This window comes from Canis aureus, chromosome 33 (assembly GCF_053574225.1).
Source record: "Canis aureus isolate CA01 chromosome 33, VMU_Caureus_v.1.0, whole genome shotgun sequence".
Classification (NCBI taxonomy): Eukaryota; Metazoa; Chordata; class Mammalia; order Carnivora; family Canidae; genus Canis; species Canis aureus.
In genome coordinates this window covers 26727488-26745256 of record NC_135643.1, presented here as the reverse complement: position 1 = coordinate 26745256, position 17769 = coordinate 26727488, and the positions used below count along the sequence as shown (strand labels likewise).

At 39.9% G+C, this 17769-nt stretch overlaps 1 protein-coding gene across 2 annotated transcripts in view; it reads right to left on the bottom strand.

The window, feature by feature from the left end:
- Nucleotides 1-17084, bottom strand: part of ARHGEF38 (Rho guanine nucleotide exchange factor 38) — a 128501-nt gene extending 111417 nt beyond the window's left edge. Inside the window, exon 1 of one of the 2 annotated variants that reach the window (XM_077882190.1) lies at nucleotides 16592-17084. In XM_077882190.1, the coding sequence (XP_077738316.1) occupies nucleotides 16592-16787 (196 nt within the window). In that variant the 5' untranslated portion in view covers nucleotides 16788-17084. The remainder of the gene's footprint in view (nucleotides 1-16591) is intronic. The other variant, XM_077882189.1, reaches the window with a different exon arrangement.
- Nucleotides 17085-17769: the final 685 nt, after the last annotated feature.

Genomic DNA, 17769 nt, shown 5'->3' with positions numbered 1-17769 from the left:
GCTGGTTACCAAGAGGATAGAGAGAATTGAAGAGATCAAGGGAAATTTCAGAGGCAAACCAGGTGACCAATCAGTGTATGGGGTAAAGGAGAAGAAAAGTCAAAGCTGACTTGTAGATTTCTGCCTTTTAACAGGGTAATGGTGCCATTTAAAGAAATAGGGAACAATGGGGAAAAAGCAGGTAAGGGAGACAAGGTGATAAAGTCTATCTAGTTCCATCTCATTATAGAGAAAAGGGAACTAATTTCTAAAGAAGAAAGTCTTTACCTTAAGTACCAGAGTTATAAATTGAGGTCAGACTTTGACCATCACCCCCTCCCAACCCCCACCTGGCCAGGCCCCTCTCTCCCCATAAGTGTAAACACCACCCATAATTCTATCCAGGGTTTTATTCCAGACAGATCATTACCAACCCCATAGATATGATTATGGATGTTCTTTCATCCCTCTCTGTACCATATTTCATGTCTGCCCCCATAAACCCAAAAAACCTTGGCTTAGCATTGCATTGAACCCTACTGACTTAAGTTTCACACAGTAAAATCTTTTATCAGTTTCAATGGAAATTTGACCCACAGGAAGATGAATGGAGCAGGCCTTCTGTGAAATAGGTTGAAAATAATTGCATGTCAGACAGGTTTTGGAGAGGAGCCAGTGAAGTATTAAGTGAAAACGTGAAAGAGCAGACCCTCCACTGCTCAGAATTTGAAAGCTCAAACATTGGGGCAGGGAAATATTTTATTCTCATTTGAAGGGCATGTGATTTATTTCCTCTGACTGCTAATTGCTGCAGAAAGTAAAAGAGTGGGTTTCAAAAAGGAATGCAACAAAGCTTACCTGGCTTGAAAAAATACTTAAGTGGCATTGGTTTGAATTTTACAGGTCCCTACAGTAAGCAGCATAGTGCAGCCCAAACAATTAGGAACTAAATAAATGGGGACTTTCTGGAAATATCGTTATTCAAAGTCTTTAGCAGGAGAAGATTAGTCAAAGTGAACAAATTTTAAGCCCTAGATAGAAAGAGAACTTTACTTGTAAAGTTCTCACTGTATTATTCAATTTTTCTGTTGTAATTGTTCTATTGTTGAAAATGCAAGATTTTGGCTGGATGAGAAATACTGGTTTTATCCACTTGTTTGCTCATTCAACAAATATTTATTTCATTCAACAAATATTTATTGAGTGCTCACTGTGCCAGGCATTGTTCTAGATCAGTAATTCTCAACCAGCAATTTGCTCCCCCGACCCTCCACCCCCAGAGATATTTGGCAATATCTGGAATCATTTTTGGCTGTCAGGGCTGGGGGTAGTAGGAATGTAACTGGCATTTACTGGGTAGAAGTAAGGGATGCTGCTAAAATCCTACAATGTACTGGACAGTGCCTTTCCAACAAAGAATTATCTAGTCCAAAATATCAGTAGTGCCAATGTTGAGAAGTCCCATTCTAGATGCTGGCAATACAGCAGTGAAAAAAGAGAATAACCTCAGCTCTTATGAAGCTTCTATTCTAGTGATGGAAGAAAAACAATAAACTGATTAATAAAAAAATATGTATCATGCCGGAGTGTAATAAGGCACTATGAAAAAAAACATAGCAGGTGGTGGACAGTGGTTACTATTGTATAAAGAGAAGTCACAGAAGGTCTCATTACTAAGGTCATTTTTGAGCAGAATTCTGAAGGGAAGAAAGTTATGGTATAAGAGTGGGAAAAGCATCACTGTCTTCTTTTAAAAAAATCAATTTGCTAATTGTGCATGAATTTAGGGTAAAGATAAATTTAAGGCAATCTGTGGACAAATTATCAGAGTGTGATTACTTTCTTCCCCTCTTTTTATCACCAAAAACTTTATGCTGACCTAGATATAGGAGTTACACCATGCTCCATTTTTTATATATTTTAGACAAATGAGAAGCAGGTCTGAAAGAGACTCTTTTAATTCAACTTAATTATTACAGATTGGCTCCAAATATCATACACAAAAGAGTGAGCCATGTACAAGTATAGATGTATCTAGTATACATAAATGTGTAGTATATGTGCACATAGTGTATACTGTGAGTATATGAACAGGCTTTTATTACACATGATGTAATCTGAGAACAGGAAAAGTCAGCAAGGTTGACACAAGCGTTAACATGAAGAAGAATATTTTGAAATAAGATCAAATTGTGGCTTGAGTGTTTTGCTTGGTATAATTGTTTTTGCACTGTGAATTTGTACATACTTATAACACATACAAAAAATGATACAAGGCTTGAGTTTTCCTGATAGGTTCATCCCAATCCAAAATCTTATTTGATTAATGATTCACTGAAAAAAATTTAATTACAGTTAAATGTTGATTATACTCTACATGTGAAAAATCAAATACATAAGAAAATTTATTTGTAACTACAATATAATGAAGCTTTGATTTTGTCAGGAAGTATTGATTTCATCTTCCAAGAATTCCTTCATTAAAAGAAATCTAATTTCCCATCTTAATTTAAAATTTCGCTCTATGCAGAAATGCTCAGAGTAATGAAGTAAAAGCACCCTGTGAGGTTATAACTGTATTATTTTTAAATGTTCGGTTGAGTTTTGAATATTTTAAAAACTGGAGCACCATTATAACATAAGGACAATTCTAGATATCTCATTGGTGTGACATTCACAAGCAAGTCAAACTCTGGTCAGTACTCTAAACTATTTTTAAGTGCATTATTTCTATTTTTAGATGTGTAGACTGGTTAACAAAGAAAAGGGGAGAATCACTTCTTAGAACCTTTCATTTGCCCAGATCAAGAGTAACTTAATTTTTTTTATCCATATCTGGTTGTAAGCATGTGAGATTGCATTCCAAGGAATAACGTGTAGATCCTCCATCATGAAGTAGATGTGATTTTTGTATGCCCTTGCTAATGAGGGCAGAACTGTAAGGGTGATCTAAGAAAACAAACAAACAAACAAAACAGCAATATAGAGAAGAGGGTTATGAGATAAGATAAAAATTGATTAATTTTTGTCTGGATTAAATATCATCTAGGTTAAATCCGCACCCAGGAGCTGTGACCCTGAAGTGAGTAAGGTGATCAAGACCTGGCTTCAAAGGAACCCATCACAAGGAAGGGCCTCCTTTACCCATTCAGGATGTTCATTGCACAACTGCTATGGCACCTACTTATTGTTTAGCATTTATTCGTTTACTCACTCATTTATTAAACAAATATGATCATTGAGTACTGGCCACCTTTTCCTCAGTCTTGAAGATATAAGTGTTCCTGTCCTTGGGAGTTTCAATCAAGTAAAAGAAATCAGCATGTAAATAGTGAATATGAGAAATGTATAGAGGATGTGATATATTTTGCGTGAAATGACTCAGAAGAATTGACTTGAAAAGATGAGTAGGGGGGTTGTAAAGCAAACAGGGTGAGGGAGAGCACTCCAGGCCGAAGAAATAGCATGTAGCAAGGCATACCAGTCCAAAGAAAAACTGCCCACAGAGATGAGCGTGGAAAGATGGAGTCAAGTTGTAACTTAGACCTTATATCCATTGTGACAACCAGAGATCTCCAACCTTTATTATTTTTTATTATTATACATAATAGAAAATTTACCCTGGTTAACTATTTTTAAGTGTACAGCTCAGCTGCATTAAGTACATGCACATCAACCATGCACATCAACCATGACCACCATCTGTCTCCATAATTTTTTTCATCTTCCCAAACTGAAACTCTGTACTCATTGACCACTAACCCCCACTCCCCTTTTCCCCAGCCTCTGACCACTACTACTCAACTTTCTACCTCTATGAATTTGACTACTCTAGGTACCTAAAGTAAGTGGAATCATACAATATTTGTTCTTTTGTGTCTGGCTTAGTTCCCTTAGTATCATATCTTCAAGCTTCATTCTTGTAGTATGGACATAATTTCATCCCCAATTATTTTAAAGATTTGATTTATTTGAGAGAGAAAGAGCTAGAGAGAGAGAGAGACAGAGAGAGAGAGCACAAGCAGGGTGAGGGGCAGAAGAAGAGGGAGAAGCAGGGTCCCCGCTGAGCATGGAGCCAGATGTGGGGCTCAATACCAGGACCCTGAGATTATGACCTGAGCCAGCGGCAGCCGCTTAACTGACTGAGCCACCCAGGCACCCCTCATCCTCAATTTTTTTGATCATATGTCAAACTGTTTTGAGCATGAATCTCTAGTATACGGATAGTATTAATGTATCATGTATATTATAATGAAAAATCAAAAATAAATATTTTCAAAGGACAAAACTGAAAAATAAACATATTTTTCTTTCATAATGGGTTGTCTTGAAAAACTCCTGGGATATCTTTATCTCTTTGGATACCATCGCTATAGAACATGGAAAAGCACTGAGGACTATTAAGCCAGAGGAGCAATACGGTTTGACACTCCAACCCAGTTTTTCATCAAACATCCTCATCCTGCTATGTGCTCTGTTGTTAGTGATGAGTAGTAGTTTTCAAGATTAAATAATTCAAATAATCGGATTTGTATTCTTAGAGTGGAACATTCTAGTGAATCTATCAAGTATACCCCTCATCATTGCAGTTGTGCCTATTTCTAACTTCCACATATTACATTTTGTTGAAAAGCATAAAATAATACAGCCACTGAAATAGACTTGGGTTTTTTGTGTGTGTGTGTGTGTTTTTAAAAGATTTTATTTATTTATTCATGAAAGAGACACAGAAAGAAAGAGAGGCAGAGACACAGGCAGAGGGAGAAGCAGGCTCCATGCAGGGAGCCCGATAGGACTCGTTCCTGGGACCGCAGGATCACGCCCTGGGCAGAAGGCAGGTGCCAAACCGCTGAGCTACCCAGGGATCCCCCTGAGATAGACTTGTTGATCATTGTTTACTTCAAGATTGTAGATGGATGTGGGGGCAGAAACCAAGAGTCTCCTGATATTTTTGAGTATTGTTCAAAATTTAATCAAAATCAGTAAATTCCTTAAATCACAAAACAGGTACCAGTGCTAAAAGCTAAGGGTAGAATAATGGAGACTACATGGTGGTTGAAAAGCATGTATGTTGGAGGCAAGTCAACCTTGGTAAAATTTCGTCTTCACAATTTACTAGCTCTGTGACTGTGGGCCTGATGGCTATGTCTCTCTTAACCTTAGTGTTATCATCTATAAATACATGACAATACCTTTTTTGTTTTGGTTTGTGATTTTTTCGGGTTTTGTCTTATTGTGTTTTGGACCCTGTCAGGATCTCATATTGTTAGAACATTATCAGGGGGAAAAAAAGAACATTATCAGGGCAATACTTTCTTTGCCAAGTTGTTTAGAGGGTAATATAACATAATGTACCTATGTGCCTAGTACACATGCTCAGGTGGTGTTAGTACCATCTTTTTCATTTCTTAATGAACCCTCTAACAGGGAAACCAGTTTTAATGCCTTGTCCCATGTAGTAGGACACATTTAATCTCTGTCTGGAATGCCTACCACACCCGTGCCCCTAAACAATCCAAACTAGATTTCAAGATTCAGATTTCAATGTTTCTACTTTTGCCATTTTAGAGGTGTGATAAAGTTCTTTCTCATCACAATTCTTACATTGCTTTATTGTGTCTCTAATATCATAATAACCACTTAATATGATGTGGATATTGTGATGAGCTGATTAGTTCCCCTTTAGGAGTAAAAAATTTATTGCCGTAGCTGCAGGGAGCACCCCCAGCAGACAAGCCCTCTTCAGGGATTGTCTCAGATAAGAATATCTCCCAGGTCCTACCTCCTTCCCAAGGTGGCCCCAGCAGGTAACTTGAAGGGTGATACAAAGGCTCAGGTCCTTCATACCACTGGTGACAACTCCGAAGGATCATGTTATCTTTAGGACTTGCCTTTAAAGTTGGCTAAGGCTTCCATTGAGACTAGATAAGAGTATTAACTGCTTCTCTCTCAGCTCTTTGCCTTTCCCTACTCTTCCCCAGGTGGTTGGTCACAAGAACATAAGAAGCTCCTACACCCTAATCTCCATCTCGGAACCTGCAACCCAGAAACTCGACCTGCGGCCACACCTCAGGCACTTCGCACATTTCTACAATTATTGGCTCACTGCCTGTCACTAAATGGATGGGGCTTGCTTCTGATGTATTTCTATATTCTCAGGATCTAGTCAATATCAGGCACATACGAATACCGAGCAAATGTTCGTTGAATAAATTAATTAAAACTGAGATCTCATTTCTTCGGCCAAGAAATTATTTCCTTTCTTTTTTAATTAGATTTATTTATTTACAGTCTCTCTCCCTTTACAGTAAAGGAATTTAGAGCAGCTAACCTAAAAGTTGACAACAATTAAGTAATGGGGAAATAGGAATAACAATATTGTAAAGACGAATAAATCAATGATAATGATCAACATAGTTGTAATTAGTCACTCAATATTTTTCAGTCATTGAGCTGAGCATCACATACCAGGCACTGCTTAAGTGTTAAAATAAGACTAAATCTCTATCTCCAAGGAGAATTACATTTAAACAGAAAAGAGATGGGGCATCTCAGTGGCTCAGTGGTTGATCGTTTGCCTTCAGGTCAGGTCGTGGTCCCAGGGTCCTAGAATCGAGTCCCCAGGGGGAGCCTGCTTCTACCTCTGCCTATGTCTCTGCCTCTGTGTGTGTGTTTGTGTGTGTGTGTCTCATGAATAAATAAATACAATCTTTTAAAAAAGAAAGAAAAGAGAAGTGAAAATGAAACAGCATAATTTTAGAGCATAGTAGGGTGGTACAAAGGCCCCAGAAATGCCTGCACACCTGAAAATATGCCATTTTGGCATATTGATTATTTTGAGAACTGAAGGGATCTGAGAAATACCAGATGCAGGAAGAGCTCTCCTTCCTCCCACTTTGTACCTAAGAACAAAGTATACATTTCTTGTGAGCAAGATGCTCTCCCAGTATCAGGTAGATAACCTTCTTATTACCAGAGATAGGGAGTTGACATCAAGGTGAGTCTGTACAAACCTCACTAAAAATAACCTTTATGGTCCATGAGTTCTCCCCCACATATTTCCTGTTCTCCTTCCCACAATTTCACACCATTTCCCACAATCTCACACCACTTTTTCCCTTTGTCTTCTCACATCTCCACAACTTATCACTCTTTGATAAAATGGTATCTAACCATGGGTCTAACTGTTTCTTGGGGATTTTCTTCTATGATGCCATCCATGCCATGTAAAAATGTTAACATCAAATAAAATCTATATCCTTTTTTTCCTGTCAATCTGTCTTTTGTCATGTCAACTTACAGGTTCCAGGCATAGAAGCTAAGAGGATAAAGGAAATGTCTTTCATTCCCTACACCTCTTTAGGTAGGATGGTCAGAGAAGGACTCTTCCAGAAAGAAAGCAGAGGCCTCGATGATGAGAATTCACCCTTGTGGAGAGATTTTAGGGAAGAACTTTTAGGCAAACAAAATAGCCACTCTAAAGCCCAAGCCTTCAGTACAAATTGGACTCCAAGCTCCAGGAAGATAAATACAGTAAATTGCTTGTTTTTATCTGGGAGGGAGACATGTTCTAATTCTTAAGAGGAGGCAGAGTTTTTCCTTGAATAAAACTGGATGGCACCGAGAGAAGTAAACAATGTCTTCATCAACTATTTCACAACAAAGACAGAAGCAGAAATCTGTGACAGCTTTTTGTAGTGACATTGAAGGCCTAACATTAAGAAGCATTCAGGAAAGACAATTCTGTGAGGGGCTGTGGTGACTCAGGGTTCTCAGATCAGTAGCTTGATGACATGACCTTTAAGTTTTCTCCCTTGAGCCAGAACTGGGTGTCAAACAGTCAAGATTACATTCTCTATCAAGGGCCTCAGCTCAGGTATCCTAGAGTGTTCATTTATTCTCTGATTCATTAATCAAGACAGAAATTGTTCATAGCAACCTAGGACAAAGGCTTTTTAATCATAACACTATTTTCCTGCTGCATTTAAGATTCCCAATTTAGACTGACTTCATAGAATTCTATGGAAATATCACCTACCACATAATGAGCTGCTTGTTCCCAGTATATAATTCCATTTTTTTTCATTTGCACATGCGTACCCCACCACCATTACTCCCACCCATCCCATCCCCATGGCTGTAGAATAAGGTTCTCAGGGTTTGGGTTGTATATTAGTTTTTGAGATGCAAATAAAAAAATGATGGCAAGAACAAAATTTTAAAAATACTGTCAAGGGATTCCTGGGTGGCTCAGTGGCTGAGCCCCTGCCTTCGGCCCAGGGTGTGATCCTGGAGTCCTGGGATCGAGTCCCATATCGGGCTCCCTGCATGGAGTCTGCTTCTCTCTCTGCCTATGTCTCTGCCTCTCTGTGTGTGTGTCTCTCATGAATAAATAAATAAAATCTTAAAAACAAATAAAAAATAGTGTCAAGATAATCAAGAAAGTGGGAAATGGAGATCATCAAGCTATTACTATAGGCCAGGCTTGCTTAACCTAACTTTGTAATTTTGTTTCCTTACAATTAAACAAACAGAATATTTATTGAACAGCAACACTCCTGCAGGGAAGTGTCAGGCTTTATCGTCATAGCAGAGGAATGTCACTACATTAGAAAACATATACCCCAACTGTCAAATTGCTTTGACTTCTTGCTACTAATAAACCATCTAGATGAATACCTTCTAAGTGAATGACTTAGATGCATCTTATTTGCAAACATTTAAAGCACCAGAGTTCCAATCCAAGCTCTACTACCTGAAGGAGTTTAGGACGTGACACCCGAAAATACGCTGCATTGGTATATTGATTATTTGAGGCTGAAGGTACTTGATAAACAGTAAATGTGGAGAGAGGCTTTCTCTGAACTCCCTCTATCTGCTTAAAGATGGATCCTCCAAAGATTCACAAATCTCCTCCTCAAGAGTTTCATCAACTGGGGAACAATGACTCTTATCATAGGAGAGAAAACTAGAAGTTGACACCACATCCAGACAAACTTCGTCACAAACTATTATATCCCCATTCTATTCTTCTCAGAACCCATTTATCTTTCCTAAAATGATTTACCCTCCCCTACATTTCCCTTTCCCGTCCCTATTATGGTGCTGTATAAGCTCTCAATCTCACCATTTTGGGAGTATGGGTCTTTTTTTTTTTCCTGTGATGCTGTCCAGCAGGTAATATTTAAAATGAAAACGCTTCTATACATTTTCTCCTATTAATCTGCCTGTTGCCACTTTACTTCATAGGCCCAACCAGTGAACCAGGGAGAGTAGAGGGAAGTTTTTCCTCCCCTACCTACCTATATTTTCAACTATGAAACCAGAACTGGAAAGGTGCTGAGATTAAATAATAGTGTGTGAAAGTCCCTGGGCCAGTGCCATTTTGAAGAGATCAGTCACTCAGTCTCTGCCTTTCCTTCCCTCTTGCTCTTCACACATAGTGTAGAATAAGGGCCATCTCCTAAACATAGCTTATAACCAAAAGCCACTCATAAACAGCCTTCCTTGAATGTCCAAATGGAGGCTCACACATCATGTCTACATATTTAACAGTTGTAAGTCAAGCTGACAAACTGTTAAACAAAATATATCTATTTTGATAAATATACCTTCCTAATAATCTGGAAGGCCAAGTTCAAATTTAGATTTTTTTCAGCAGGAGGCCCTGGGCCACATTCACTCTTCCCAAGTTCCGAGGTCTGAATCTTTACTCTTCCTCCCTCGGCTCTCTCCCTCCCACCAGGGGCCTGGTAGGCTTAGTGTGAATATCTCAGTTTGATCAAGCTCTAGACACACCTCCATAATTAATGGCCTTTCAGACCCAAGGGGGTACACATCAGCAACCACAGTCTGCCCCAAGGAGGGTGCTATGGAAGAGGCCCCAGCAGGTCTCAGAGTCAGTATTGGGACCTGTTGAAACAGGAAGTTCCATCATCCAGGGACTCTGAACTTGGTCTAGAAATAAGGTAAAGGTCTCACGGCATCAGTAACTCTGGCCCCATGGACTCCTCATCTTCCTGGTGGAAAGGGGGCCACAGAAGGGCACTTTCAGGCACAACCTGAAACCAAGTCTTGCCTGGTTCTAAGGGTTGATATTTGCTTACAAGTTCAGGAGTCCCTGCAATAGTTTCACCCTTACCAAGAAATCAATATCCACAGAAGTACTGAAGTTAGCATGAGTATGTCAAGAAAGGCAATACTATAAAAAGTCTTTTCCTTTCCTGTATTTGCAGAAACAAAGAGGAATGTAGCTTAAATCCTTTTTTCTGAGACATCTTTTCCCAACTATACCATTATTTTAAGGTATATTTCTATTCATGCTTTGTACATCTGAGTTCCCTCTTTTTCTCTCTTTCTCTCTCCCCTTCCTCCTCTCCCCTCCCCCAAAATACCTTTACCCCTCACTTCTTCCCTCCCCCTCATACCTCTTCCACTCCCTCCTCCTCTCTCCTTCCTTCCTTTCTTCCATTCTTCCCTCCCTCCCTCTTGACTTCTCATTTCTAGTTTCCATAAATCCATAATTTTTGTGGATCGAAAAACACACTTAGAAGCTGGATTTGCTGCCTTTAAGAAAAGTTATATCTCGAGTCCCAGAAGTAGAGCACAGGAATAAATTTTCTTATCACAATTTGATTGTAGTGGAATAGCTCCAACTCCTTGATTCCTGGGATTCACCCTTTATTTAATTCAAATAACTCTCCCCCAAAACTGTAAAATATAATACTATTACTATTATGTAATATTATGTAATATGTAAAATACTAAAAAAGAGAGAAGTAAAATATCATGCTTCTTTTTGGCTTCTTTGAGTGTGATGAGGCAGAAATGACGTAGATTTACAATGGCCTGAAAATTTTGGACTTTTATAAAGATTTACCCTTCAAACCATGAAAAACACCCTATTTATATTGGTGTTACCCCCTGATCCAAGTATTTCCTGCTTCACTAAAGGGTGTATGGAGGCCCATAAAAAAAGGATTTCCTCCATACTCAGAGAACAGGAGGCACACAAAGGGCTGTAGCACTGCGATAGAAATGTGCATAGACAGCCGCACAATTAGTTTTATTCCATCCTTCACCAGGCCCAGAACAGAAACCACCAAATCTCCCAATGGTAACTGCTCCTCCTGGTCACTTACAGATTGGTCTGTATTCTTAAAAATCATAACAAATTAAATGTTCCCATAATCTTACCATATCTAGCTTATTATTTGAGACATTTGTCCTTGTACTTGCAATATGTGTTATTCTGTAACACGTTCATGTGGTAGGTTGGTTCCTTATCATCACCATAGTAAGAACACTTGAAAATTTTATAAAAACAATGAAGCAATCCTTCCTTTGTTATTTTAAAGATTTTATTTATTTATTCATGAGAGACACAGAGACACAGGCAGAGGGAGAAGCAGACTCTTCAAGGGGAGCCTGATGTGGGACTCGATCCCAGGACTCCGGGATCACACCCTGAGCCAAAGGCAGACGCCCAATGTCTGAACTACCCAGGTGTCCCAAAGCAATCCTTTCTTAATGAGAATGACACAACAGTCTTTGCAAAAAAAGAAAAAAGGAAAGACAAGAAAATACTACAGACCTATTATGAATTGGGGATGTGGATTTGACTTGTGTTATCAGCAACAGTAATGGCATAAAATGTCACTCTTTCACCTGATACTTGACAAGCAAGAATATGCATTAGCCAAAAAATTAACCAGAGGCTTAGTGTGGCCATATGGAATAAAAGCAACTGACCCACTGTCTTAGTTTGGGCTGTTATAACAAATCTACAATAGATTGGGTAGCTTAAACAACAAACATTTTATTTCTCATACTTCTGGAGGCTGGGAAGTCCAAGTTCAAGGCCAATCCAGTGTCTGGTAAGGGCCCCCCTTCCTACCTGGTAGATGGCTGTTTTCTCAAATCCTTACATGGCAGAGAGCAGAGAGAGAGGGAGCGAGTGCTCTCATATTGTCCTTATAAGGTACTAATCCCATTCAGCAGGGTTTTACCCTCATGACCTGATTATCTTGCCCAACCCCACCTCCAAATAATACTACATTGAGGATTAGGCTTCAATACGTGAATTAGGAGGGGTTATAAATAGTCATTCCAGATCACCCACACTGAGAGGAAACCTATAATGTCAGTTATATCAGTCATGCAGGGTTTTCAGAAAAGGCTGCTGAATGTTAAACAATGACCTTTGTACAATAAGTTTCAATCATTACAGAAATGTCTCGAGTACATACACAACTGTATCTACGTACTATAGATAGACAGGTGATTTGTATATACACAGGCACACTTGTACAAACATAACTTTAAATTAGGCATATTTCAAATGTAGAGCTCACACATATAATCATGCACAAAATCATTCCTTAAAGAAAGAGTCTGAATAAATTAGCCAGTACGTTTCCCCTGCCTTGATCATTCTCTGTGACTCCCGGTAAAATGGAAATGAGTAGCTGAGCTAGGTGGGAAGTTAAGGTGATGCAGCTCTTGTGATGAATGGAAGAAGAGGAATGAGTCAAAGGAGGGTCTGCTGTGCTCTAAAAGGTAGAGTCAGGAATGAAATAGGCTCCCACTGGGAATTATTTATTATCTAGGCAATTCTGTACATTTTCATCCCTAATATGTTTATTTCTTTTTACTGGAGAGTTGTCTTTATTAATAGAAACATGTATCCTCACATTTGAAGATACAAGGGCTCTTAATTCAGGCTCCAATGCCTTTCCTCACACTGATTCCCTACCTGGACCAGTTCATTCAAGTCATTCATTCTGTTTGAAAGATACTGAATGCTTATGGTGTGCTGGGCATGATTCTAAGTGCACAGATGGAACAGTTACCAAGACAGATAAGGTCTCTTTCATGGAGAGGGGGATGAAAGATGGGAGAGGAAATGGAAGTCAATAATAGGCAATAAACAAGAAAACAAACCACAAAATTTCAGACAGAGGTAAGTACGATGAAGAAGTTAAAACACACTTCTCTCCCCCTTCAGCTTTTTCTCCCCCAGCCCACCTTATCAACTCTTAACGACAGTGTTTTCCACAACGCTCCCCTGCCCAATTCTGAACAGACCATTTCCTCCTTTTATGGACCCGCTGATCCCACCTGTACTCCGTCATGCCACTTTATTGTATTTGTTTACCTGTCTTATCTTTCCCAATGAGACTTTAAGCCCCTTTGGAGTAAAGGTCAGACATTTTTTTTTCTTAATGATTTTGTAGTTGTAATCCCTGGCACATATTCTGGTTTTGCTCACCACATAGCATATCCAATAAATGCCAATTAACTGAACAAATCTGTTGAAGGAATAAAAGAGCCGTTAAGAATAGACTAGCAGCAAAAAAAAAAAAAAAAAAAAAGAATAGACTAGCAAAGAATTGTTATTGTACAACTTGAGGCTTAATGACTAATAAGTCTGTGATCACAGCCTTCTTCAAAGATTTTATGATACTCTCATTAGAACCATTTTTTTAAAGGTTTATTTATTTATTTATTTGAGAGAGAGAAAGAGAGCATGCACTTGTGCACATAGGGGGGACAGAGGGAGAGATATTTCTTTTTTAAAGATTTTATTTATTTATTTGACAAAGAGAGAGAGAGCACAAGCAGGAGGAACAGCCAAGAGAATGGGATAAGCTGGCTCCCTGCTGATAGCAGGGAGTCCAATGTGGGGCTCCATCCCAGGACCCTGGGATCATGACCTGAGCTGAACGCAGATTCTTAACCTATTGAGCCACCCAGGCACCCCTAGGGAGATAATTTTTCCAGCAGACTCCATGCTGAGCGAGGAGCCAATGTGGGGCTCAATCTCATGACCCTTGTTACCATGACCTGAACTAAAACCAAGAGTTGGACCCTTACAGACTGAGCCAGCCAGGTGCCCCTAGAACTATGTTCTATTGTTTAATCTAGTAGCTCTCAGTGTGCAATTTTTAAGGAAATTACAATTTAGGATTCACACGAAAGTGATGTCAGCCAGAAAGTGAATGAACAAGTAGACTGTGTGGTATGAGTAAGAGGTGAGCCCAGGGGCACCACAAAAAAGGTCTAAGATTTCCCAGAACCCAGAGAACTTGGTCAAGGAGAGAGAGCAGTGAACCGTATTACTCCAATAGCAACACAGCCCTGAAAGACTGGCTAAATAATCTAAGGCCTCCTTCCAGCATTGAAAAGCATGTTGTGATCTCACAATGGCTTTGGGCCATCCATCGGAGAGCTCTAACCAGCTCAGATCCATATTCAGTGCCTCTCAGGGAACTACCAATTCCAAGGCAGGCAGAGGAAAAACTCTTGGCATTGCAATAATAAAAAAATTTCTTAAAGTGATTTGTATTCATCTGTATGATAATGGGCATAATGCAGACCAGAGTACAAACCCAACAAAACTGATTGCTTTAAATGGTAATATGAAAATGTTTTTTATTGTTGCCAAAGCAGTTACAGGAGAATCATGCCAAAAGTTCTCTAAGGCATTACATATCAGACTTGGATTTTATTAAGAGTTACATCTGAAAAATGTTATTTATCAGGGGGCCAGCCTATCTTTACATGATGATGTGTCTCCTATATAGACAATTCTAGGAACATGGTTAACTCCTGAGTCTTTTCTTCTAGCTTCAAAGGTAGGATCCTACAAAGCAGAGGGAAACCACAAATCCGATGGAGTACATAAGCAGCCTGAGGTCTTCTGTCAAGTAACCAACAAACATCTGCCTTCTTTTGTGGTCACAGATGAATTTTTTTTTTAATTAAGCTTAGAAAGTGAGTAGCAAAATTTTCCACTTATTTTGTTAATGAAAAATCTGAACCAAAAAGATGCTGAATTAGCAAATCTCAGACAGAATAAACATGTTATTAGAGATAAAGCCAGGGTTTCTTTTTACTGAATTTGTTTAGGCGGTCTCTTCATCAAAAGACAGAAGAAGAATTGAAATAGATTAGTAAATTTGATTAATAGGGGGAAAGTCTTATTTTATCAGCATTGTTCCCATTATTCCTAAAATAAAAAATATTTATTGAGCACATATCCTGTGTCAGGCAATATGTGAGATATTTCATATAATTACCTAATTTTATTCCCCCAGAAATACTAAGTGGTATCATCGTCCCACTTTCACAAACAGGGAAACTGCGGCTGGGAAATTAGAAGTAATTTATTCCAAATCTTGTAGGTCATAAATTGAAGAGCCAGGATTGCAAGACAAATGTGTATAGCTTTGAAGAGCCAGGATTGCAAGACAAATGTGTATAGCTTTAAAATTTGCATTCCTTCCAATGTATACACTGCCTTGAGAAAGGTTAATTTCAAAGATCGAACAATACCCCTTTCCCATTTTTTGAAAAGTCCTTTAAGGATACAACTTGACTGCTTTTTAATCTTGAACTACCAGGGTTTTTTTTTTTTTTTAAGTATTAAATCATACTAGGAATCTTTAAAGATTTCATTTAAATGTGTTTAATTTACTTAATTTGTGTTACAAAGTCTGAGTATTTTCTTTCTTTCTTTCTTTCTTTCTTTCTTTCTTTCTTTCTTTCTTTCTTCTTCCTTTCTTTCTTTCTTTCTTCTTTTCTTTCTTTCTTTCTCTTTTGGAAAAGAGACCTACTAAGTAAAAGTGTGTCCTGTTGGTCTTTCTAGCTTCATCATAATTTGTCAGTCCAGAATGACAGCTCACAATGGGATTATAAGAGCTCAAACACACAGTGTGCTCAAAGCAGGAGAGGCGGATTCTGGGGATCACATAACAGGTACTGCAGTGGATACTTAAAACATTGCACAATCAACATCAAAATGAAGTTTGCTTGAACAAGTGACCTTCAAGAGAAAGGGAGGAAAAAGAGAGGGTGGATGGGAAGGGATAGATATTTAGGGCCTTAAACTGGACATTTTATATAATAACTGTTATATGTCAAACTATCTTACGACCATCACAAAATAAACTGAAGTTATTTCCTCAAAAGTCATTCAATCTAAGCATGCTAAACATCTCTTACCATATTTGGATACAGCTCGATTCACTCTAAAGGAATGAACACCTCTGTGATTTTCAACAAATCCCATTATACCAACCCAATGACTAACATTCTTCGTTTTTCACAGGCATGATTGCAGTTCCATGCCCCTCTTTAGGATAACCACAATCACAGTTCACTACAATTACTTAGATAGATCTCATGGTGCGACATCCCACACCTATCTATTGAGAGAAACCATCTCTTGTCGGTTTCTAAATCATTTGCTTTCTAGCGCTTCCCACTTCGTAAACTGGCTGGAGGAGGGAGAAGGAAGGGAGGAAGATCGCAGAAGAGATATTACCCTTGCCAGGAAAAAATACATATATTCAGAAAAAAATCAGAATTGGTTCGTTAAGTATTGAAGCACATGATAAGTTTCTTCCCTATAATTTATGAATGACATTTACTTTCATTCTCTCTTTTTTTTTTTTTTTTTTTAATTTTCTTATTTGCCTGGTTTCCCCGTTTACCGAGGAGGTCCTATTCCATTTCTCTGCTTTGCCTTAAGTGATTTCTTTGCAAGTGGAGGCATAGGAGACCGGGGCTGCGAGCGCAGGGACCTAGGACAACCGAGCCGCGCGGCTACCTTGCAGTTTCTGGCTGTATTCCGTCCTGTCCGACTGGCTCCTCCTCAAGGCACCGGAGTGCTCCCCAGGGGCTCCGCCGTCCACCACCGTGTCCGTCTTCCTTCTCTCCAGCATGTAGAGCCTGGGCCTCAGGAAAGTCAGATTCTTTCTCTTGGTGCCCATGCTCTCTTTCCCACCGGCTTCCCTGGGCTCCATCTGAGGCCAAGGCAAGCTCGTGAGGCTCGCAGGCAACGGCTGTTTGCCCAAGTGCCTCAGGGTCAGGGCTGAAGCCACTAGAGTGACCCGTTGAACTGCCCCCTTCCTACTAAACGGCTTCCCCGGCTTGCCCGGAGCCGGGGTGACCTGGCTGTGACTGCCACCTGTGCCGAGCCCCAGAGCTCCACCCCGATGAGGTCATTCTTTTTTATACCTAGAATCCAACAGGGGAAGCTGCCACCTGTTACCTGAGAGACCAGCAGCACAGAGCTAGGCAAAGCAGAGAGTGCGCTGTCACCTGCTACGGGAGCAAACAAAAATCCCATTGTGTGCAGAGGGCCTGGGGGTGGGGGAGAAAGCAAGAACAAGGTGGGGCAGGGCCCAAGGGAAGCGCACAGGAGCGTGACCTGCAGCCTGTGGGTGTTCTGTGTGCCCCAGCGTGCAGGTGCACTGGGACACGGCCTTGCCCTCTGTGCCTGGGACGGACGTGGGCTTGCGTGGGACTTTCAGCCAGAGTCACTCATGTGTGACCGGCCCCCGGAGTCAGTGTGGGGCGATTAGGCTGTACATTGGCATCCCAACCAATGGGATACAGAAATAGGGTACGGAATCCTTTTTAAGGATGACCGTGTGCATTCAAAGGTCACCCTTCCGCCTTTCTGAGCACTCCTAGATTATTTACTAAAAAAATGTATTTGGCAGACCCTGATCCACATTCTTGAGGCAACAAGAGATCGCATTTAAGAGGCCTGCCTGGCAGCAGGCCCAAGACGAGAAGGAAATGTCCACAGAATCCTGGAGTCTTTTGATGTCTCCTGTCCACCCGGGACCCTTGCCTGCAATCAACCCTTTCACGGTCCCAGCCCTGTATTCTCTGTCTTGGCGTTTAGGAAAATAAGCACTACTGTGGCATCAGGGGGTGATTTCTGGAAGGTCTTTTCCCGTTTCGCAGAGGGAGTGCCAGGACGCAGCAGCTCACCTT